This window comes from Euprymna scolopes, chromosome 31 (genome assembly GCF_053919585.1).
Source record: "Euprymna scolopes isolate OS-2025 chromosome 31, ASM5391958v1, whole genome shotgun sequence".
Lineage (NCBI taxonomy): Eukaryota > Metazoa > Mollusca > Cephalopoda > Sepiida > Sepiolidae > Euprymna > Euprymna scolopes.
In genome coordinates, this window is record NC_136512.1 from 20835891 (window position 1) to 20860906 (window position 25016).

The following is a 25016-nucleotide window of genomic DNA, read 5'->3' on the forward strand; positions in this document are numbered from 1 at the left end:
TCTACACCTGTCAAAAATGACATTTGTGTGAAATTTTTTAAAAATCGGACCAGCCGTTTAGAAGTCCATCGGAAACAAACTCAAACAGACAAAGTTTATATATATATATATAGATATATATATATATATATATATATATATATATATATATATATATAAGGCTATATGTCTATCTGTCTGTCTCCATATTTTCAAACTCTATCTCTTCTGAAACTAAAAGTCGTAGAACGGTGTTAGGAGCCTCAAATGATTGGATTTTTTACAGGCCATTCTTTTCTGAGTCTGTAGCCGATTAAAATCATTTACAAGGTGTGAAAAAAGGGTAATAATTGAAAAAATCGTTATACCTTTTGTACATTCATCTTAGTTTATTTTTAACTTTTGATTTTTAATCAGTTCATATGCGTGTCACGTTGGTACGGTGGTAACGTCACCAGCTTTGAATGCTACAGTTTTGCTTTTGGTTTCATAATTTATAATCAGTTCATACACGGGTCAGATTGGTACAGTGATAAATCATCAGCTTTGAATGCTGCTGTTTTGCTTTCGGTTTCGATTCTAGCTGATGGCACCCAAATATTTTTTTTTTTACTTTTGCAATCACAATTCTATAATGATATATGCAAAATCTGAATAAATTAAAATATCGCATTTAAGCGTATTTTATGCCCTGGAGGTTGTAATGACCATGAAGTAGGTAATAGGTCAAAATTAGGTTGCACCTCAGTCTTCAGCGTTCCATCGAAAAAAAAAAAATATATATATACTAGCAGGGGTACCCGGCGTTGCCCGAGTGTTTGTTTCCGGGACGGGGGTGGGAGTTTTAAAAAATGTTATGGTAGGTAAATAGGAAGGATCAAACCCGGAGTCATGAGTAAAAGTAGGAAAATAAAGTGTGAAAAAAAACAAAAAACATCTGCAACGTTAACAGTTCGGCCACCAAGAAAAGTCCATTCCAGTTGTTTAGGAAAAAAAAAAAAACGACTACGGTAGGTCGGCGCGAACGTGAAAATATAATGTGAATTGTCCAGCACGCTAACCACTACGCCACAGAGCACTGCAGCTTAGTTTAGTGATTTTAAATAACTTCACATGAAAGAACTATGAAGCCAAACCGGTGTTCTCTTCTCAACTGTTCCTTGTGAACGATCCCCAAACGGTGTTAAGTGGTGGCAGGGGGAGGAGGAATTTATTAGAGAGAAAATATTTTACCACTTCCATTGATCTTAACCGATTTTGGCCGTGACTTCTCAGCAGAAAAAGTAGAGAAATCTAAGATTATCGAGGAATTTGAGAAATAATAAGCCTATAACACACCTCAGATATTGTTCTGCCGTTTGTGCATATTATATTTGCATGAAATATCTTGATTTTTAATCCTATTAATGTCAAAATCAGACGGGAAAAAATGAGTTCATTTTATTTATAAATATATATATATATATATATATATATATATATATATATATATATATATATATATATATTACCTCTGAAGGGAAGAATTTTACATTCTTTAAAACTCCACAGAATAAGGATTTATTAATTATCTTTGAGGTATTCTGTCGAATATTATCGAATTTTATTTGGTTGGGATTAATATATAAATATTACATTTGCTTTTGTCTAGTAAACTTTTCTTATCTACTGCACAATTGGTATATATATATACATATATATATATATATATATATATATATATATATATACACAAGCAAAAGTACCCGTCGTTGACTGGGTTCAAAAACAGCCTTCACAAAATGGACTTTGATTTATGAAAGTATGATAAGTTATAAAAAGGAAGGGCTGTAAATTAGGGTTGAATTCGGAGGTATCAAAACCAAAGCAAAATATGATGAAAGTAAAAATGAAATAGATAAACCCCATAATTTATTATACCATACCTGTTCACACTGAAACACTTATCACAATATTCTGTGGATCTATATTAAAAAAACCTTGTTAAACTTTGTGACATATTTCCATTCTATGGAGGTCAGGTGCGAACGAACACCCCATAATTTTATTGTACCATATTTCTTCAAACTGAAACATAATTATCAAAGTATACTTATGCAGATAGATATGAAAAGTCTTTATTAAAGTTTGTGCCTATTTCCATTCTATGGAAGCCAGGCGCGAAGGCAGACCCCACAATTTTATCATACCATCCCTATTTAAGTTAAAACATACTTATCAAAGTATTCTTATGTACATCTATATCAAAAACACTTTTAAACGTCTTTGTTTTTTGTTTTTTTAATTTTTTATTTCCATACTTTGTTGACCAGGCGCGAATGCAGACCCCACAATTTTAATGAACCACCGTTTTGCCAGATCAAACATACCCATTCCTGTGTCTCGATACATCTTCTATCATTATATGTAATCAGTTTTTTAAAATAGTCAACCATATAGGAGCCTATTCGTGACCAGACACACACACACACACACACACACACACACACACACACACACACACACAGACATTCAGCTTTATATACATATATATATATAGCGACTACAGCGAGGTCAACGTCTCCCTGGACAAGCCAAATAGAAAAGCAATAAAAATTCAGCATACCAATGAATAATAAACACTTACAAGCCTCCACCCCTTGGAAAAACTTCAAATTAACTACGAAAATCGCCATTTTTACACATTTGAAAATAATTTCTGACGAGGACGCATCACAGACCGTCTGAAACGCGCGTAAACGATTTCAATGACTTAAAAACATTATTACAATGATCCAAACATAATTCTCAATGAAAAACCAAGACACGGAATAATAAAATAATGTTAAAAAATACACATTGTTGGTGACTACTCCCTTATTTAAATATATATATATATATATATATATATTGAGTTTCTTTTTTTTTTATTACCATCCCTATTTAAGTTAAAACATACTTATCAAAGTATTCTTATGTACATCTATATCAAAAACACTTGTAAACGTTTTTTTTTAATTTTTAAATTTTTTATTTCCATATTTTGTGAACCAGGCGCGAACGCAGACCCCACAATTTTAATGAACCACTGTTCTGCCAGATCAAACATACTCATTCCTGTGTCTCGATACATCTTCTATCATTATATGTAATCAGTTTTTTAAATAATCAACCGTATAGGAGCCTATTCATGACCAGACACACACACACACACACACACACACATAGACATTCAGCTTTATATATATATATATATATATATATATTGATTGAATTTCTTTTTTTTTTATTACAGTTTAGAAGCTTCTACAGTACCAGCATTTGCAGGAAGCAGAACATACGACCATTTAATGGTAAATTTTATCGTTAAAGATTTCATTCTAAATTCTTTCAAGTTTATATTTTTTGAATTTGTAACGAATATGATGGGAAACAGCTTCACAAAGAAACGGGGAAAATAGGATGATTAATCAAAATCACAATCGGGATTCAGAAAAATCAGAAATTTTGGGATGTCAGAATTAGGAAAACTTGTGTCTTAGACTTAACAACACAAGGATTTTACACGCAAGGGGGGGGAGGCAATAGACTTCTTTCACTTTTTGAAGATGGACCTGTTACAGTCTGAAATTTATCAGAAATATTTCAACTTTAAAAATAAAAAAAAAGAAAGAAATTCTTATAATGCTTCTAAGAGTTTTAATAGCAATTCCTAAATAATTTAATAATAAATAAATAATGAATAAATAAATAAATAAATAAGAAAATAAGAAACGAATAATGAAAAAAAAGATATGAACTAAACACCGCTATTATTAGAATTTGTTAGATATTGTTGATCAGTGCAGCATAACACACTCTTTCCCACGTTAACAAAGTACAAAACCGATTTCAAAATTTAGTGGCGTGGGGGATATCTATCCTCTTCCCTAGCCTCCGACGGAATTTCTACGGACAGAGCTTCTAAGCAAAAGCTTTCAGTTTGTGGAAAAAAATTATCGAGGAACTGCTTAGCTGGCGTTTACAACTTACTCGTCTTCACATCCAATGTCAAAAATTCATATCTTAAGCATAACCCAACGAATAATCCGTTTAGCATACCATTGATATGTGTTCCTATTTACTTTCTCCCCGCGAGGGCAGAGGTAGACACAAGGTCGGTTTTTAATGCTCCCTAAAAAGAGGCACTCTGGATAGGAACAAAAGTAATATTTGCCTCCGTCTTGAAGGATTTCTCCTCCACTGACCGAAGGCAGAAAAGTTGAAATGTAGCAGTATCAGAACAGATACTACACTTTGTTCATAGTCAAAAGGCCAAGAAAGGAGAGGGTTTTTTTTATTTTTTAATCTTTCTTATAGCAAACACTTTGACACCAGGGTCGGAAAGTTGGATTTAGAAGTCAGTACCCCCAAGAAGGGCCACTCTGACTTGCAAAATGTGGCTGTGTGGGCAGCCCCGTCGACATTTCTCGGTAAGAGTGCCTCAGGCGATTAACAGTAAACTAACCCCTTCTCAGAGAGAGAAGTCAAAGCCTGGAAAGATGAACCTCCTAGAACTGCACGGAACTAACATCCCTCTGTAATCAACAAGAACCAGATCATTACAGAAATGGTCTAATTTGGGGACCGAGGATCACGAGTGTGCTCTCATCTTCCGGTTAACAATCATTTCTGTCTCATTAATATTCATCGTCGAGTGGCTCTTGGCCTTCATAAACGGTGACCTAATAGTCAAAAGATAAAATAAGTAAAAATAAATAAAATCTTTGACAAAAGTGTCAGAAGGAAAAAAAAATCCAAATTCATTAAAGGGAAATAACCAGGTAAGGATATGTATCTTATCAAGGGGCATAACTCTCTTATTTTATGAATTAAAATAAATTCAATTTTATTTTTTTTATTTATTCAAGTAGACTTTAATTATGTTGATTTATATTACAAATTACTGTAAAAATTAAATTAAAAAAATAATTATTTGGGCGTTTATGGTAACAAAAACTTCGATCTAGGGGAGATAACCAGCATAAATATAGCAAAAATAAACATATTTTGCAAGGTATAATTTGGATTGGGACATTTATTAATTAACGTACACAAAACCAAAGTAAACAACCTGTTATAATGAAACGATATCAATTAATCAAAAAAACAATTGAATAATCTTGTTAATAAACTTGTTACATATTGCTCCCCAATAATTATATGGGCGGGGGGAATACTTCTCCCCTTTTCCCTTTTCCGCCAAAGAAACTCCATTAGATGAAGGCGGAACATCTCAGTTCCCATCCCCAACATTTTTCAGGTGTGCCTTTTGGCATGAAACCAAAAACCTTCATTTAAAAAATAAGAAATTAGTTAATCGTAAAAACTAATGAAAAGCGTATAACTTTCCATGCATCTTCTTTAATAATTAAAAACAGAAATTTAAATGTTAATTAATATTTAAACGTATTTTTATTTTACCTTCAGTTGTCTGGATTGACGAAGTTAGTACCATGGATGATTGTGGCATGTTCATTTACGCCTAAATTATATGCAGCCGAACCATCAGCCTTTTCTAGTCTCGCGCAAAAACACGCGTTCACATCTCAAGCCATTTTTCTTGTCATACACATACGCGCACACACAGATATGCGTGCACGTACACACACGTAGATATATTCACGTTAACGTACACACACTCACATTCAGTGCATACACAAACACGCTAACATACACGCGTGTACGCACACATCCGCGCACACGTATGCACACATGGGCAACGTCACTTCCCCTTTGAAGGAAATCCACACATGCGCAAAAGACCACCGGAAACAACTATAAAAGCAAGAGACATAAGCTGTTTCCTTCCTTTTTCGACGTAGCTCCCAAGCTGAGCGGTCGACGGATCATTCGCTCCCCTTTGGGGCCCGCACGCCCATGCGTGTCACGTCCCCTGCTACTATGAGTGGGGGCAAGAGTCAACAGACAGTACGTACACTTTACTCGCTTTCTATCTCCATGGCCCGGATTGACTTTCTCTCTCTCTCTTTACAACAATAGACCTTCCCTCTCACCAGCTAACAGCGAGAGACGCGTGCCAAACTGGATTGACTTTCTCACACTCTCTCTTTCTCTCTCTCTCTCTCTCTCTCTCTCTCTCTGCAACAATAGACTTTCCCTCTCACCAGTTAACAGCGAGAGATGCACGCCAAACTAAACACGTGCTGTACCCTTTTCTTTCATTTGTTTCTTCACAAAATAAATCCTAGTTCGCTTAATTCAATTTAACACGTAATTCATCTCTTTCTCAATTCAATTTATTTTTCCTGTTTGCTACGACTGGGGGATATGTATAATACATCCACCACAGCACAACAAATTGGTGACCCGACGTGAGATAAACACGCATTTCCTTTTATACCACCAGTCCCATAATAATACTCACTTTCGGCAAAATCCACGATCGAATTATCGGGAACAATGTTTCGCTGTTTCTCCTTTCTATGGCTGTTCCATTACATTTATTGGTATCTCTTTCTACAGCCTCAAAGACCCAGATCCCGTCTCTAAATCTACCTTTGTGTCCGATTAATGTGAAATCGTTAGCATTACAAGGCTAGTCTTATAAGCTTTAATTATTGTGGAGTTATCTGCCCTTGTTTTGGTTTTGGGTTTTTTTCGTTTTTTGGGGTTTTTTTTTGGGTTTTTTCCTAGATAGTGACACAAGACAGCTCCTTTTTTACTGCCTTATAAAATTTGATTTTCTTGATTTAAAATAAAACTATTTAATCAATTTTCGTGATTTTTGGAATATGACATGTTCGTTCCGTGACAAGTACGTGCATCATGGAAAAATTTCTGTATTTTCTGCATTTTGTTTTGTTTTTAATTATATTGAGTTCTACATTAGAGCAGATTTTTTTAAATTATTATTTGTTTTTTACTTATTTTATTTACTTTTTTATTTTTTTATTTTTTTGCATGGATTTATACAATTAGCAAATCGACCCACTTGTCTCCATCGATCGACAGAATCTGGAGACAGCACGGACCGAACTGGCAAGTCTCCAAGTTAAAAATGAAAAACTGCAAGTGCAAGTAAGTCCAAACTAATTCATTTATATAAAGTTAGGTATGTGCATATGTTTATAAGTTTATATGTATAGAATTTATTCCTAAAATTTTCAGGGTGTTCACACGTAACCACCTAAAAAAAGAAGAATCTTATTTGCGAGAAGGGGTGTAGCAAAGGGTGTAGCGGAGGGTGTTAATCTACAAAAGTACCATAATTGAAAACATTGCCAGGGCCGCTGCGAAAAAGGAGGCTCTCTCTACCGTGCTAGAAAACTACTGACACCTGAAAGTATCCTGTACCTCTATAAGGCCACCATTCGCCCATGCATGGAGTATTGTTGTCACATTTGGGCTGGTGCATCTGCTGCTTGTCTCTCGCTCTTAGACAAGGTTCAAAAGAGAGTCGCCAATCTGATAGGTCCTGAACTGGCATCTAAGCTTCAGCCTCTGTCCCATCGACGAAACGTTGCATCCCCTCTGCCTGTTCTACAAGTATTTTAATGGTGAATACTCTGACGAACTGCAGACACTTGTACCCCCACGACGTAGACACCCTCGACAAACCCGACAGGCAGCTAAATCCCACCCCCACACAGTAGAGATCCCTAGATGTAAAAGATCTTTCCACTCCAGTAGTTTCTTCCCCAGAACCGCTAGACTCTGAAATTCCATTCCAGGTCCCTGCTTCCCTAACTGTACTGACATGCAGAAGTTCAAGTGTAACGTGAACCGACATCTTGCTGCCCAAGTCCCAACATAGTGCCCCAGTAGTTGCTGCCCCTGATAGTCGCCCCCTACACCAAAGTGGACATGTGCCTTGTTTGGGGTGAAAATATAATTTTTTAAAAATAAAATAAAATAAATTTCAGGGATATTGTTGCTACCTGTATATTTAGAAGAAAGATAAATCTATTAAAGGGAGATAAATTTGATATAATTTGTAACTTATAAAGGGGCATAACTCAGAAAGTTAAAAGCAGTTTTTTAAAAAAAATAAAATTCACATATGTTCCTGTTCACGTGCGTGGGCAAACACAAGGTAGATTTTTAAGATGGAGAAAATCCAACGCCCCAGAAAAGGAGCATACTGTATTGGAAGAAAAAATTTTAAAACTGCCTTATTTTTTTTAATAATTAATTACCTGATCAGTATAAATTGTGTAAATTAGTTGCTAGAGGCAAGAGGAAGAAATGTGATCCAAATTTAGTTTAATGAAAAAACTAGCCAGGTGACCCGACGTTGCCCGGGATTGAATGATGATTAACAAATGTTTCACATTCCCATATTGTTATTGTCATCGAAATCGGTGAAATCGCCCATTTTTTCAAGCAAATCACCTAACTGCTTGCTCTTCACCTAACTGCTAGGTGTGTCAGAAATTGCGTAAAAATAGTGAATAATTCCACCCCATCTTTCCAAGCTTATAGCTCCCCGAAAAATGTAATTCAAGCCCTAATTTTTTTGTCAATTAAAGGAGCAAGGACCAAGGTTTCATTAAAAAAAAAAAAAAAAAACAGACAACGTGTGTTTTTTTTTTTTTGTAAAGGTTTTAAACTTCGAATTTACAGGTCAATTTCTAAAAAAACAATACTTTTTTTGTTTTAAATTTGAATATATTATTTATTGACCTTTTCTCTTCAATTTGTGATATATAACACTTTGGTGAGTAAATTAATTATTTACTTTTTAATAGACATTTCAAAATGGGAGGCGTGAATTATTCGACCCCCTGTCTTTCCAAGCTTATAACTACTCGAAAAATGTAATTCAAGCACTAATTTTTTTCAATTAAGGAGCAAGGACCAAGGTTTCATTAAAAAAACAAAACAAAAAAAAACAAACAACGTGGTTTTAAAAAAAAAAAGGTTTTAAACTTCGAATTTACAGGTCAATTTCTAAAAAAACACTACTTTTTTTGTTTTAAATTTGAATATATTATTTATTGACCTTTTCTCTTCAATGTGTGATATATAACACTTTGGTGAGTAAATTAATTATTTACTTTTTAATAGATACTTGAAAAGGGGGGGCGTGAATTTAAAAAAAAACGTTTGTCTAAAATATTATATTCGGTTTATTGGAAAGAGCATAAAATTTCACATTGACCCTGAAAATATCGTAAAAATTGAATCAATAGAAAAATTTTGATAGATTTTTAAAGTTTAAAAATTGAAAAATATTGAGTTCGTAAAATTCATTACTGTTTTTTAAAAAATTTAAAAAAATATTTTTATTACTTTTAAAGCAACTTTAATAGTTTATTTTGGAAGTATAATCCATAAAGAAAATAAACAACCCACTTTTAAAAGAGAAATTACGAGTTTTTTATATTTTATTCATAGTTTCGTGTTAGTGGTGTCAAAAATTCCTACAAAAATTCTGATGCACCTATCTAACTGCTTGCTCTAATTAGTGACCAATGGCAATACAGCACCTAAAGAAAGCTTCACAGGCCCCTCGCAGTGACTAAGTTCACAATATATTGCAGTCTACATTGCACTGTAGAGAACCTACTGTTATATAAAGAACTTATTGTTGATTTTATTAAAATAATTTCATTCATAAATTAAAGTTTCAAATGCAAAAGTCACGTATCATGCTTTAATCGTGCTCTAAACAGAAACGTCAATTTTGACCACACCCTTGTTATATTAAAAAGCTAACGAGTTATATTATACATCTGGCATTACTGCTTGTGCGGTGATAATGGCTTGAATTTAAAATGAAAAAGTCAAGTATCATTGTGAAATTGTAACATTCATTTCAACTGCATCGCTATCATATCAAAGAGCTTACTGTTGATTTTATATGTGGTGCTTTTCGGCTTGTGTGCTAATAAAACTTCTCAAATGTACTTGTGATGTTAGGCTGTGTAAGGTGTTAACTTTGATCAAAATCGCCTGTTCCTTCTTTCATCGAACTATTTCGATTATTGATACTTATTAAAGACATTCTGACACAAAACCATTGCCTGATCCATAAATTACTTTCGTGTAAAATTTCATAAAAATCAACTTAGCCGTTTTGAGTCTATAGGGAACGAACTCGCAGACACACAGGCACACGTACAAAGTTCCTTTTAATTAATAGATAGATAGATAGATAGATAGATAGATAGATAGATAGATAGATAATCATTTGTGAAAAATCAAAGACTCTGATAAACAACAATTTTAAAAAAAATTATCAAAATAATCAGCCTAGCGTTTTAGGAGTCCATAGAAAACGAGCTCACACATACACATACATAGGCACACACACACACACACACACACACACACACACACACACGCAAAGTGCCTTTTTACCCTGAACTGGTGTTAATTCTGTCAGGAGTGGCTGATTTCAAGGGAAGTAACTCTGATTTTTTTTTCTAGGAACTATTTCATTTACATTCTTCGAGTAATCTATAAAAGTGTGTGTGTGCGTGCGCGCGCGCGCGCGTGTGTGTGTGTGTGCGTGCGTGCGTGCGTGCGTGCGTGCGTGCGTGCGTGCGTGCGTGCGTGCGTGTGTGTGTGTGTGTGTGTGTGTGTGTGTGTGTGTGTGTGTGTGTGTGTGTGTGTGTCCACACGTGTCCATACAGAGGAAAGGGCTAGTTGGCGAAGAAAAATGTTGTATAGTGGGGAAATATAAGAGGGAAGGAGAGAGAGCAATACATGTTTTAATAGAAATATGGTACATGGTTTTTGCCCACGAGCAACGCCAGGTTGTCCTGCTAGTTTAATGTTAAATGAAAATAATGTAAGTACTCAAACAACTTATGCACTACATTTTTTCTGATGACATTGAAGTAATGCTGAAATCATCTAGGTTGTTCCGTTTCCGATTGGAATGTATGGAGATATGTAGATAAAATAAAATAGAATGTTTCCTCTTGAAAAGCTAAAGAAAATGAAATTCAGCACAAGAGGTTCCGACAGAATCTTGTATCCACAACTAAAAATTGAACAAATATTTTAAATACTGACTCTTCCTATATCTCCTGTCCAGGTCAAAGAGTGCGAAAACGCCCTTGAAGAGAAAGAAGTCAGAATCCGGGAACTTCAAAATCAGAAAGAAAATCTCCGAGGCACAGAAAACACTTACTTTGCGACCATCCAATCCTTGAAGCAAACCATCCAGGATCTGGAGAGCAAAGCGACTCAATTCGAGTCAGTCGCCGGACGCGGGGAGATTGCCATCTCAACATTCCAAAAAGAAAACAGAGCACAACAGGAAAAGATTATCGATTTGGAATCACGACTCAGGTATAAATCTCAGTATTATTATTATTATTATTATTATTATTATTATTATTATTATTATTATTATTATTATTATAATATAATAATAATTATTATAATATAATATTATTATTATATTATAATATAATCATTGTTACTATCTATACTATTAAAAAAATTCTAAATGTTTATTTATTTATATCGACTCGTTACATTTATATCCACAACAAGAAGAAAAAGCTGTACATTTTCTCTAGGAGTTTTAAGTGTGTGTGTGTGTGTGTGGAGAGAGAGAGAGAGAGAGAACGAGAGAGAGAGAGAGAAAAAGTGTGTGCGTGTGTGTGTATGTGTGTGTGTGTTTGAGAGAGAGAGAGAGAGAGAAAGAGAGAGTGAGAGAGAGAGGGGGGCGTTTATAAAAAAACACAAGACAAGATTCCCCTACTCGATAGACCAATAAAACATTTGAATGGAAGCAATAAACTGAAAGGTGTGAGTCCCTAGATTATCGTTATCTATATATGGTTCATAATGAACAAGTCACACAAAAAGCTCGAAATAAGAGGTTTGGGGCCATTTCGTCAGGTAGCCTGAACCACTCAACGTTATAAGCGTCGAATGGTTCAGGGTTGCCTGACAGAGTCTCATTGACTGAAACAGATCGCTGTTTGTAGCAACCATATGTAAATGTTTACCCCCGAAAAAATAATATATATATATATATATATATATATATATATATATATATATATATATATATATATATATATATACTAGAAAAAGTACCCGTCGTTGACTGGGTTCAAAAACAGCCTATACAAAATGCACTCTGATTTATGAAAGGATGATAGGTTATGAAAAGAAAGGGTTGTAAAGAGATAGCTTCGAATTTAGGGGTATCAAAACCAAAGCAAAATATGATGAAAGTAAAAATAAAATAGATAAACCCCATAATTTATTATACCATACCTGTTCACACTGAAACACTTATCACAATATTCTGTGGATCTATATTAAAAAAAACTTGTTAAACTTTGTGACATATTTCCATTCTATGGAGGTTAGGTGCGAACGAACACCCCATAATTTTATTATACCATATTTCTTCAAATTGAAACATAATTATCAAAGTATGCTTACGCAGATAGATATGAAAAGTCTTTATTAAAGTTTGTCCCTATTTCCATTCTATGCCGGCCAGGCGCGAACGCAAACCCCACAATTTTATTATACCATCCCTATTTAAGTTAAAACATACTTATCAAAGTATTCTTATGTACATCTATATCAAAAACGCATGTAAACGTTTTTTTTATTTTTTTATTTTTTATTTCCATACTTTGTGGACCAGGCGCGAACGCAGACCCCACAATTTTAATGAACCACTGTTCTGCCAGATCAAACATACCCATTCCTGTGTCTCGATACATCTTCTATTATTATATGTAATCAGTTGTTTAAAATAGTCAACCATATAGGAGCCTATTCGTGACCAGACACACACACACACACACACACACACACACACACATTCAGCTTTATATATATATATATATATATATATATATATATATATATATATATACTATTTAAAATAAAATATGTATCACATACGTTTGAAAGCCAAATCATGATGCGATATTACGAAAATAAATAAATATTTTACTTGTTTGAAATTTATAATTTATATATTTTAGAGTTAAACTGCATCCTCAGAATTTTGTACATGTTTTTATTTCTTTTTTCTTCTTCTTCTTCTTCGTTAAGTTAACCAAAATTCTGAGGATGGAGTTTGATTCCAAAATATATAAACAAGATAGAAAAGCATTTCATCCAAGGGATGAAAATTGTTAAACAAAATGTTTTTACTATAGGCTTTAAAAATAAAGTTACAAGATTCAATTTGAAATTTATTTATCTTCAAAGTGCACTTTTATAAATTTTGCAAGATAAGGTATAAAAATTTAATTTAAATTGAATCAAAAAATTACCTTGGATTTATTTTATGTAATGTACACTCTGTTGCACTTTAAAAATAATTAATTGAAAATTTTATATCTATATCATTAATTGCTAGATGAAAGATAATGTATCAGTATCGTTTTGAAGCTCGTTTTTGGTATGTTGGCGGGGCTGGTGACAATCGACCCAACAACTAACAAGGTAGACACGGGCAAAAAATAAACAGCAAAAAAGCAAAGGGAAAGACAAAAGGAAGCAAAAAATCATATGAAGGTCGTACGTCACCGGAGGTTAAGGTCTGGAGGTCTGGAACAGGTACTCTAGACATAGCATGGTTTAAGGTTGCTTGCTGGGTCTGGAACAGACAGTGGACACCGAGGATGTAGGAGTCAGTGTTAAGGAATGGATGACACTGAGAACATAGGGTCAGTGTTAAGCAACAGTCGACACTGAGATCGTAGGGGTCAATGTTAAGGAATGGACGGTCCGTAGGGAGGCAGGTGCAGGCGAGGTTGCAGACCAAATGAGCAAGGTTTATGCAAGGTTGCAGGCAAGAGGAGCAAGATCCAAACAAGGTTACAGGCTGGAGGAGCGAGGTGCAAGTGAGGTTGCAGGTCGGAGGAGCGAGGTGCAAGCGAGGTTGCAGGAAAGCTGCAGGAGGAGCTGGAAGTCGTTGGAGTGAGCTGCAGGCACCAAGGGCTGGAAGGCTGCAGGAGTGAACTGGAAGTGCTGGAGACTGGAAGTGAAGTTCGCTGCTGGTGAGTCTCAGGAGGCAAGCAGTAGTGAATTGCATTAGTAGAAAAACTTATTAGCCCTGATAAGGGCTGGTTTGTTAGCCCTGATAAGGTCTGTTTGAACTGCTGCTGAGACGGCTGGTGTTGCCGGGAATCCTTCGGCTGGTGGATTCAGTTAATGCGACTGATAGCGTCAGTTGTCACTTCAGGAGCCTCCTCCTACTCCACGGCCAAGCTTGTATTTATTTGCTCCCCCACCGAGCAAATTAGGCACAAGGCCGATTTTTAATGTGAGGAGTGAAGGAAGGGGGAAGGGAAAAAGGGGACCAGCTCCCGAGAGGTGGGAAATGGGAGCTGGTTAATGGTCAGGCATGTGGGGTTGCCCCCACATCTGGTCTTTGCTAGTCATAGCTAGTCATAGCTTGCAGTATCTGCCGAAACAGATACTACATATGGTCTTTGAGAGTCATGCCCCGACCCCCGGGGGGGGCGAGAGGCCAAGCTTTTATTTAGTTGTATCGGCCCCGGACCTGGCATTATCTACTGCCAGGCCCTCATTTGGGGTCCGATACAGCTTAGGCACCAAGGCCAGTAAGGGGAAGTGGGGAAGAAAAACGGGACTTTGCTAAATTCGCTAGCTAAACTTGCGTTAGAAAGCAAGTATTTTATTTAGAAAACCTATACTAGATTCTATCATAACACATCCGCCTACATTCTTACCAGGACCTACTTAAAAGAGACAGCTCCCCAGCTTATCGGGATGGCGGGCGACACTCGTACTGTAAAAAGAGAAGAATATGTACAAAAAGAAAAACAAAACAAAATAGTATTTACAAACTTAAATTTTTTTTTTTTTTTTTTTTTTTTTTTTAAAATGATGAGGAGGGGGGCAAACTAAAATACACCCAAAAAGAAAGAAAAAGAAAACAACTTAATAAAATGCCTATGGGGGCGGGTTAGTAAGGGGACCCTCCCTACTTAACGGCTGGTCTGTCGTATGAAACGCCCACTGTCTTCCAATCCACTTCCCCCGGGGGGAAAGGTTGAAAGCAAGCAGGTCGCTCCCTAGGGGGGAGTGGAGGAACTAGGGACTTGTAAGAAAAATAACTTAGGGTCGGGGATAACAGGGATGGATGGCGTCTTCCAAGATAAAATACGTAAGGGGTACAATCGGGCCGAGGACAAAATAAAACTGGTGGACTTTGGGCATCTTTGGAAGCTCTCCTAGTGCCAATCTTATCAGAAAACAAAGAACTACAGGGGACGGGATCAAACTCACATTCACCCTAGTCTAGGCCCTAAATAAAGTATGTGCTTTCCACTCTAGGTGGTTACTCCGCCTAACTAGCAAACCTACTCCTACCCATGATTACGGGGTAAACCCCGTATTAATATATGAGGGGCTGGGTTCCGAGTGCACGACAATCGAAACTTCAGCACCTCCAGACGAATACTACTAGGGTGGAAACACAAGCTCGTATCTAGCTCCTCGTCGGATGCACAAACTAGTGTTGTGCACCCATCTCCTATCAAAGTCGATGCGGGGCAATCTTTTCCAATCACATCTGATTTTTATTTTAAGTTGATGCTTAAAATAAAGGACCAGATCCTGATCGAAAGCAGATTGCCCCTCATAGACAATGCTCAGACGTGTAACCCACGTCACTAACCTAGCTACAGCCAGTATCGCCAGAAACACCGCCCGTTTCTCCCTGATAAACGGCGGGTCCACATTGTCAACCACGTACGCCAAATCAAGTGGCACCGACCGCTCGGGGTCGATACGAGCCGTTACCCCTTCGACATACCTCCAGAGACTCCGCACCCCGCTGCAAAGAAAGAACGCGTGTTCACGCGTTTCGTCCTCGTTCTCATCGTCGCAGCGTGGGCACGGGGGAAAATAATAATCGGGATCCCGGAAATCCCTGGCAAGTCGGTCGAAGAGAGGCAACGCATCCCGGACTAGCCTCCACGTTACCGAAAATTCTGCATTATTGATGTAGCTACTGGCAGGCGCCCAACTCCAAAGTGAGAGAACCTCCCCCCTCGACAGGTGTAGCCGCTCCACCAGCGGGTCGTTCGCGGTACCCTCCACTAACTCCTCATATAGCCTCCACCTAGGCCGTGCAAGGTCATTGGACCCCGGCAATGCCCTAAGGGTGGCTCGGCATTCGGTCAGGAAGCGCCCTTCCCCCGCTGGTCGACGGCGACCTTCGGCGGCGGGGTTGGTTAATAGCCGTGGGAAAGCGCGCTGCACGGCCGGAACCCAGGGTGCCTCCTCTATCAGTGTCCGACTCAGGAACGCCAGTCTTTCTGCGTGTTGATTGCTGCGCAGATCAGGCATCCCCAAGCCTCCCTCGCTAAGCTTCTGCGTACAGACCTGTCTACGGACATACGGCTTTCCTCCCTTCCAGAGCAGTTTGAAAAGGAGTCGCTCTAAAGCCTTACAGCGGTCCGCAGGCAGGGGAAGAACAGATAAACGGTAAAGGATCAACGGAAACACGTAAGTGGCGCATGCCTCCGCACGACCCTTCAAGGACAATCTCCTCCGAATCCAAGTCACGACAGACGATTCGACCTTAGTCTGTACCTCCGACCAATTCTTGTCCAGCTGGAGATCCGGCCCGAACCACACACCGAGGATCTTAACCGGACCATCAGTCCAGCCGAACGCACCTGGAAGCGAGTTTACCCCAGTCCAGGCGCTCAACCGCAGGCCGACGGACTTGCTGCGATTGATCACGGCCCCTGTGACAACTTCGTACTCAGCGATCGCCTCTATCACCGCTTCGATGTCGTTACGACTGGCTGCGAAAACGGTGACGTCATCGGCGTACGCGGACACCCTGGCAAATCGGCCGCCAGGTAGAGCAATGCCGCGTAGGACTGGTCTCGCCGCCTCGTCCCTTAATTTGCGAAGGAAGGGCTCCGACGCCAGGACATAGAGCAGAGGCGACAGCGGACAGCCCTGCCGCACCGACCGGGAGACCCCAAAGGACTCCGACAACCTACCATTGACTTGCACCACCACCGCGGGGTCACGATACAGGGCGGAGATCCACTTGCGGAAGTCCGGACCAAAGCCGGCGGCCTCCACAACAGCCCTCAGGAACCCATGGTCCACCCTATCGAACGCCTTGGACTGATCTAAATTGATCAGCGCGGCTTCTGTGTCGTCTTTTAACCCCTCTATTATCGTGCGCACCAAGTGCAGATTGTTTTGAATTGTTCGACCCTTCACAGCGTAGTTCTGATCCGGTTCGACCAACTCGTCGATAACAACCTGCAGTCGGTTTGCAAGAATACGGGCCAAAATCTTAAAATCTGCGTTAAGCAGAGTTATGGGCCTATAATCATCTAAGTTCCCCCCACCATGTTGGTTTCCCTTCTTCAGAAGCGTGACCACTCCTTTGGTTACCTGCCTCGGGATCGAGTCCTGGGCAAACCAGTGGTTAAACACGCCCGTCAAAAGGGGCACAAACATGGGCGACAGCCTCAAGTACAGTTCGTAGGGCAAACCATCGAGCCCCGGAGATTTGTTGTGGCCAACCTGCTTCAACGCAGTAATGACCTCACGCTCCGTAACCACCCCCTCGCAACTAGCCGCTCGGGCCGCAGTAAGGCGGGGCGAGCCAGCTAAATAGCTGCCAAACTCCTGGCCGCGGAGTCTGGGTAGTTTGGTGAAGCGCTCCTCCAAATGTTGCCGAAACCCATTGCAGATCTCCCGCGTCGACACGAGAGAACGTCCTTCCAGGTTTTTCACCTCCCGAATGTACCCATCCGAGCCGCGTCTTAAAGCGGCCCCACGCTCAACAGCGTCAACGTTCACGGCTTCGTTGGAGACTCTATTTAACCTAGCCCTAACTACTTGACCTTCATATCGCTCGCTAGCCAAGCGACTGAGGTCCCCCTTAATTAGTGCTAGATCTAGGGAATCCCCCCCTGCCACCGCCCGGGTCAATCTATCCTCTAGGTGCTTTTTGGTCCGAGCCCTAGTTAAAGCGAGGCTTTGGCTATATTGGACACAAAAATGCCTAATGGTCACCTTAAGATTAACCCACCATCTACTCCCGGTAACCGCCCCCACTAACTCCCTCTGAATTAGTGTTGTCAGCTGCTCCCGGAAGTCGACCGACTCCAACAAGGAGGCGTTCATCTTCCAGTAGCCAGCCAACCTAGGCCTATTACCTAACTTCAAACGGGCCAACACGAGTTTGTGGTCCGAATGACCTAACCAGTGGAACGTGGGACAAGATAGAAAATCTACGTCGCCCCTTCTAATTAACATCCTGTCCAAGTATGTACTTGGACTGGCGGCCGCACTAGTATGCCACGTCCACATCTCCCTCCCGGGGTGATCCAGACGGAACCTGTCGACCAGATTGCACGAGGCCATCAGGTCAGACAGGCTGCTTTCACACCTACCCGTCCCTCTAGGCCCCCCGACCTTATCTAACTTGGGGTCCAGGATGGCATTTCAGTCCCCCATTAATACTACTCGCTCCGGACCCAAAGAGAGAAACCCCTCCACCCGCCGAAAAAAGGAAACCCTCTCGCTTTGGATGTTGGGCGCATAAACTGCCATGATCCGGAATGCGCCGCTGCTAACGGCAACATCGACCACGACCAGCCTCCCATGAGCGTCCGCATGAACAAGTGTAACCGTCGCAGATAGGGTGCGACTTACTAGCACAGAAACCCCCCGGCTCTGGAAACTGCCATATGCTGAGTAAACATCAAAATCGTTCACCAGCACATCACAGTCCCCAGCCCCATCAAAGTGGGTCTCCTGAATTGCAGCTATGTCTACCTCAAGGGCCATGAGGTCCCTCAGCACGCGAGAAGCCTTGCTTCGAGACCTCATGCCCCTCGCATTCAAACTAGCTAGGTTTAAGCTTGTGGCCATGTTTCCCTAACTAGTAATATTCGTCTATCAAGGGTCTGAAATCCTCGGGGGAAAGGGCGTCGAAGGTCTGCCCAAGACTGCCCGTGAGCAGGACAGGCGTAAGCCGCCCGTCTTTGGCCAGACCCCCCACGTCTAGAGGGAACGTCAGTTTTAGAGCCCTATAGAAGGAGGGGTGAACGTAAATTGGGACCCTTCCCTCGCAACGTTGGGCGATCTTCGACAGTGATGGGTGCTCCACGTCTATTAGTTTGAAGCCCGGGAACGCGGTTTTACCGGCCTCCAACATTCGCCAAAGGGCCTTTGCACGCCCACCCCTATTCGGCCTGACGAAAGTAATTAGCTGCGGCGCATCTGAAAAGTTCCTTGGGTCGGTGACCTCTTTTCCATCAACGGTTGTGAGGGTCTCTAGTACCCGCAGGTACTTCCTTTGGGTCCCGTTGAGGTCACCGGCCGCACGCTCCACTTCGCACAGACGGTCCCCAGGCCAAAACGGAAATTTCCTGGTTTTTTCCTTTCTGGGGGGCCGTCTTCTCCGGGTCTTTGTCTTCTACAGCTTCCAAGGTTGCCGGAGTCTCTTCCTTAGACTCCACGGTGTTGGTTAGGGGAGGGGTGGGCTGAGCTTCTTCTTGGGGGGTTGTTGTTGTTGGAGGCTCAGCACAAGGATCTTCCATCTGCACCTCAACGGGTGCTCCTTGCTCTATTTCGATCGGCATTTTCTCAGGAATTTTGCCGGGTGTCGCTTTGGGCGTTTCCTTTCTCTCCTTCTTCTCCGGTTGTCTCTCCTTCGGCTCGCTCTCTTCACCCTCCGACTCAGAGGAGTTCAATCTCAACTTTCTTTTGGTCGTTGCCACCGTTGGTTTGGTTGTTACTGGGGGGCTTTCTGTCTCTTTCTTCTTCCCCTTTTTGGCAACGACCTTACTCCAGGATCCGCCCTCTGCGTCCACCGTGTTTGATTTCTCCCCTTGTACTTTGAGGCCCACTCTTTGCCTTTCTGCCTCTCCTGTCTTCTGGGTGACCTGCTCCTTTTTCAGTGGGCAGAAGCGCGCCACGTGCCCGGGCTTCACACAATGCCAGCAGTACGGCCTCCTCCCTTCTACAATTACGGCCATCTGCCAGCCCTCACAATTAAGCTGGGCCGGGATTTTGTGGAAGTTCTCCCTATTCACCCTCATGCAGACTTTATAGGACCCCGTCTGGATGTTCCTTGGGCCCTTCGTAGGTTGAACCTCCTCCACCTCTCCGAACTGGGCGAGGGTAGCTCCCAGCTGGTCTTCTCCAATGAAACTAGGGACTCCCAGGACCGTGACTCCTGCTCTCCTTCTGGACATGTATTCGGGCCTCAACCTTAGATTCCTCCACGTGAGGTCCCCTCCTGCTAGTTTTTCTGCCTCCTCCTTTGATGGCAGGAGGAGATCCCACGTGGCATGATATCTTCTCACCAGGTATTGCGCCGGAATCTTCAGATCCCCCAGGATGTCAAACATTTTTTCCAGGGGCACCCCGGTGAGACCTTTGCCGTTTGTTTCCAGGGTCACCAGGGAGACTGTTCTTTCTTTAATGTCCTCAAGCGCTCCTGGAACTATCTTCATCTCATTGCCCTCCACAAACTCTTTAAATCGGCTCTCCAGCAAGTCCTTGTAATATTTGGGGGTTTTCCTCTCCATCTTCTTTTGCCCCCAAACACTTTGTGGAGTCTCTGCTGTATCCGGTGTGGGAGTCCCGGCTGCTTCCACTACTGCTTGTCCTGCTGGTATCGGAGAGGCATCGCTCTGACTCTGCGTAAGGGCTGGCCACTCACCACTGCTGGCTGGTGTCATACCGCCTATCGATCCCCCCTCCCTCGGGGAGCACCCATCTACAATTACCACTTCCTCCGACCGTACCCTCCTCAACTCAACTACCGGTTTGGCCGGGCTATTCGTCTCCGACTGAGACCTTGTTGGAGGGGTATTCCTTTCCTCGTCAGAACCCCACCATTTTCTCACTGCCCGCCTCAGCTTTTTCGAACCTGCTGCGGGTGTTGCCCATGGACGCTGCTTTTCGCCCTTCTCGACACTGGGGTTGCCTTTCGCGGTGGCAAACCCGGGAACCACACTGGGGGTAGCGACCTTACTTGGGTTGCCATTCAGGGTAGCAACCCACAACCCAACGACACTGGTGTTGCCTTTCGGGGTGGCAACACCCGAAACTGCCTCGACCGTACTGGGGGCGGCGACCCCCGTTCGCGATCCGGACACCGACGCTACGACAAACGACTCAGGGGTGGCGACCCCGGTAACCCTTCTCGAACTGGGGGTGCCTTGCGGGACGGCACCCCTCGGACCCTTCGCGGACACTACACCTGGGGCGTCCCCTAAGGTGGCAGGAGCAGAGGCCTGCTCCATCTACTTTGTTGGCCCAAGGCCCGGCTAGACACCCGCCGATTCGGAAACCAAGGGGACCTTCACCTAAAGAGGTATGGCAGTTTCCCTTGGCCCTGCCGGCTGCTTAAGTGCTAGCTGGACCCTGGACTATCTGAAAGAAAGGAGAAAACGCAGTTAATGGCTGCCCAGAGTGGGCAAAAACAACAATAAAGCACAAAAGTCCTTGCGGGTCCAATCCCCAAAGAGGGGCTGGTCCTTGCAGGGAGCAAAGCAAAAAGCAAAAAAATAACCTTTGGCCAATGACCAAAAGCGCTTGGGGCCGAGAGGCCAAGCGGCCTTGACTGGGCCGAAACAAGCTGTATTCATTTGGGAGGAGTGATATTAGTGGTGTCGCTCCCCACAAGACAAATAAACGACTCCAACAATTCCAGGGCGAAATTTATGCAATCAAAAGTAGCTTGGGAGTTTGTTGGTTCCATTTAAATTAATTTTGTCTAAAAAGTAAAATGTCAATTGTTTGAAATGTTGATGTTAAACTTGATATATTTGAATTCCGACATGCATAGAGGAATCGAGAATGGAAAGAAAGGGAAGGTGAATGTGTTCGCTGAACCCGGATATGTTCATACGTTTAGCTGGCATTAGCCTATCGTGTTCTTTGTTTAAGGGAAGGGAAGGTGAAGAGAAACAGTGGGAGGGTGAAGAAAGAAGGAAAAACGGAGGTAGTAACTTTGAAACCGCGACAGGTATTGCTCAACTAAAGATTGAACCCTCGTCTTCCAGCCCATAGGTGAACACTTAAATCATTTTACCAAATGTATTCAGTCTCTTTTTTTATTTCATGATTTCTGTTTAACGCTTGCAGAAAACAACTCGACGAAAGAGAACAGGCAGAGACGAAGGCCGTGAACTATCAGAAAAAGTTCCAAGATCTGGTGGCCAAAATAACCAGCCTTCTGAGAACCGAAGATTTGACGTCCGAACAAACAGTTCCTGAGAACCTTGAGGTCCTTTATGTGAAGGTAAATAGAAAATATTTTTTTATTATCTATATTTTCCCGGGAAACAAGCGGAGACTTTATGTCAAATTTAAAAACCTATTAACGAATTTTTGAGATGAGGATTGATCATTCATATTGTTTGGATTCTTCGGACTACTGCTTTCATCTGGAGTGCTATTTTCATGATGTTTCAGTCGATGTAAGCTCCAATCTTCTTCAGGTATATCTTGTCAAACACAGGAATCTTTCTGTTGAACTCGTGAATCTGCACGAAATTCTGAACATACTTTTCATGAAATCCACAGGGGTAACACGCTCTTATTGCATCATCAGGACCAGGAGAAAGTCCTAATTAATTCGCAATTGTATTTTTGGGTGTCGCCTGCACTGAGGATTAAACCTCTAGAGTTACCGATCTGTAGAGAATATGTGTTCAAAACTCCGACCTCAAATTAATTCAACCAAAATACAGTTGGTTGGTTGGTTGGTTGGTTGGTTGGTTGATTGTTTTTGTTTTACGGCATATCAACCCTTTTCAGGTTATTTAATGCCGAATCCAGTGATTTTGAAGAAAAATTTTTTAATAGAATATATTGTTTTTTTCAAGTCGGTTTCTATTTAACGCATAATTGGGACCCTAACAAGTACTACCATTCTGGGTCAGAGTGGACCTGGGAGCAATGGCAATTAAGGGGTGGCTCCACACTCCCCAAAGCTCGCAAGCTGGGGCCTCACCATCGGATATTTTTTTTTTTTTTTTTTTACAAAGGCATCACCACATTATCAAGGCCCAGAGGCCACTCAAGGATAAGGGTTAAAGAGTGTACAGTAGAAGTTGGTCAATATAGTAATCATTAGTAATGAAAATTTGGTAAATTTAATAACTTATATGGAACGGCTCATCAAGAACTTATTTACCTTAGACTTGAACACAACCATATTGTAGTCAGCCGGAAAGCAGGAAAACGGAAGACAATTCCACAGGCGTGCAGTTCTAAGAAAGAAGCTTTGTTCATGGAATCTATGTTTAGGTTTAGGCACAGATAAAGAGTGGGGGAAATTATTGATAGTGTTTACAGCTAGACGAGTGTTTCTTGTGAAAGTTTGGCGAGGGGGGACCATAGATTGAAGCTCAGTTGAACACTTTCCATGAAAATAACGATACATCAGAGACAAACTCGCAACATCTCTTCTGTGAGATAGAGGTTGTAAGGAGGAGAAAAGGACATCTCCTACGAGGCTACGAAGTCTATTTTGAACTCTATCAAGGCAGGACAAGTCCCTTCTAGCAGCTCCTGCCCAGATGTGGCAACAGTATTCCATCCTTGGACGTACCTGGCTCTTATATAGATAGAGAATAGCATCAGCAGTGAGATATCTACTGGATCGATAGAAAGATCCCACCATTTTTCCAGCGGCCTTGGCAACAGATTTGATATACGTGTTCCATTTAAGATCAGGAGTAATGGTCAAGCCAGAAGCTTGTCAAAACTTGAGGCCTCCTGAAGACGAGAGCCATTCATTTCAATTGATGACAAATGTGGATTAAAATGTTGATGATGTAAAGAGAGAAGCTTGGTTTTAGATGCATTAAAAGTAACCAGCCACTCCTTTCCCCATTGTACTACATGCTCAAGATCAGAGGAGAGAGAATTGGAGAGTACTTGCTCGTTTACTGTCTTAGATGTGGTACCATAAATGGTAGTGTCGTCAGCATAAATGTCTACAAATGATGTAAGGATATGATTTGGAAGATCATTAATGTAGATCAGGAAAAGAGTTGGGCCCAGGATGGATCCCTGAGGGACACCGGCATTAATACTGTGAGCTTCTGATTTTTGCCCCTCAACTACTACTCTTATGAACCTATCAGAAAGAAATGATTTAATAATTGAGAAGACTTTTCCAGCTATACCATAGCTAGCGATCTTATGAAGTAAACCTTTATGCCATACCCTATCAAAGGCTTTAGATATGTCAAGAGCAATTGCCCTAGAAAGATTGCCACCGTCGAGAGATTTGCTAATCCTATGCGATATAACTGTAAGGACATCTGCTGTAGATCTAGCAGAACGGAAACCATATTGAGTGTCACTAAGAAGGTTATTTTTGTTGAGATGTTTGATTACTTCTGTATTTAACACAGATTCTAGCAACTTACTCATGACGCACAGGAGACTTATTGGCCTGTACTGAGAGGGGGATGAGCGATCACCTGAATTCTTAAATACAGGGCATACTGATGAGATTTTCCAGGGAGATGGGAAACTATTCTCCTTAAGACAACGTTTAAACAGTTTTGTAAGTATGGGCGCTAGTTCAGGTTGAAGTTTTTTGAGTACTATAATTGGAATACCATCAGGGCCAGTTGCTTTACTGGAATCAAGGTTTTTGATTAGCTTGGCAACATCACGTACAGATATACGTATATCACATAGCGTGATATAGTTTAAGGTCATATCCAGGACCCCAAAATATGGAGTTACATATACACAAGACACATTTATTTACCCACAATGGAAAAAAAACAATAGAGCATGTATTCAGGTGCACGCATAATTATATATGTATGAGCTGACGAAGTTCTAATGAATTCACTGAATGTTGTATCTACGAAATAATTAATTGTTCATGATAAATCATTATATTTGTGACGAAATCAAGTTATCTTACCTCCTTTTTGTTTTGTTTTTAATTTTCTTCCTTTGAAGATTGTAACGCTGGGTATGGGGCAGCCAAACCAGCTGCCAACATTGCCCTGCTTTTTATTCAACCCAACCGAGAGCTCTTTTTAGTATCCTCGTTGTTCCCTTAA

The 25016-nt window shown here is 41.0% G+C and overlaps 1 protein-coding gene across 1 annotated transcript in view; it reads left to right on the forward strand.

The window, feature by feature from the left end:
• Positions 1-25016, forward strand: part of LOC145255666 (coiled-coil domain-containing protein 170-like) — a 57566-nt gene that overhangs the window by 5968 nt on the left and 26582 nt on the right. The window contains exons 3-6 of the mRNA XM_080114225.1: positions 3254-3311; positions 6940-7038; positions 11006-11262; positions 22066-22222. Coding sequence (XP_079970351.1) covers positions 3254-3311; positions 6940-7038; positions 11006-11262; positions 22066-22222 — 571 coding nt within the window. The remainder of the gene's footprint in view (positions 1-3253; positions 3312-6939; positions 7039-11005; positions 11263-22065; positions 22223-25016) is intronic.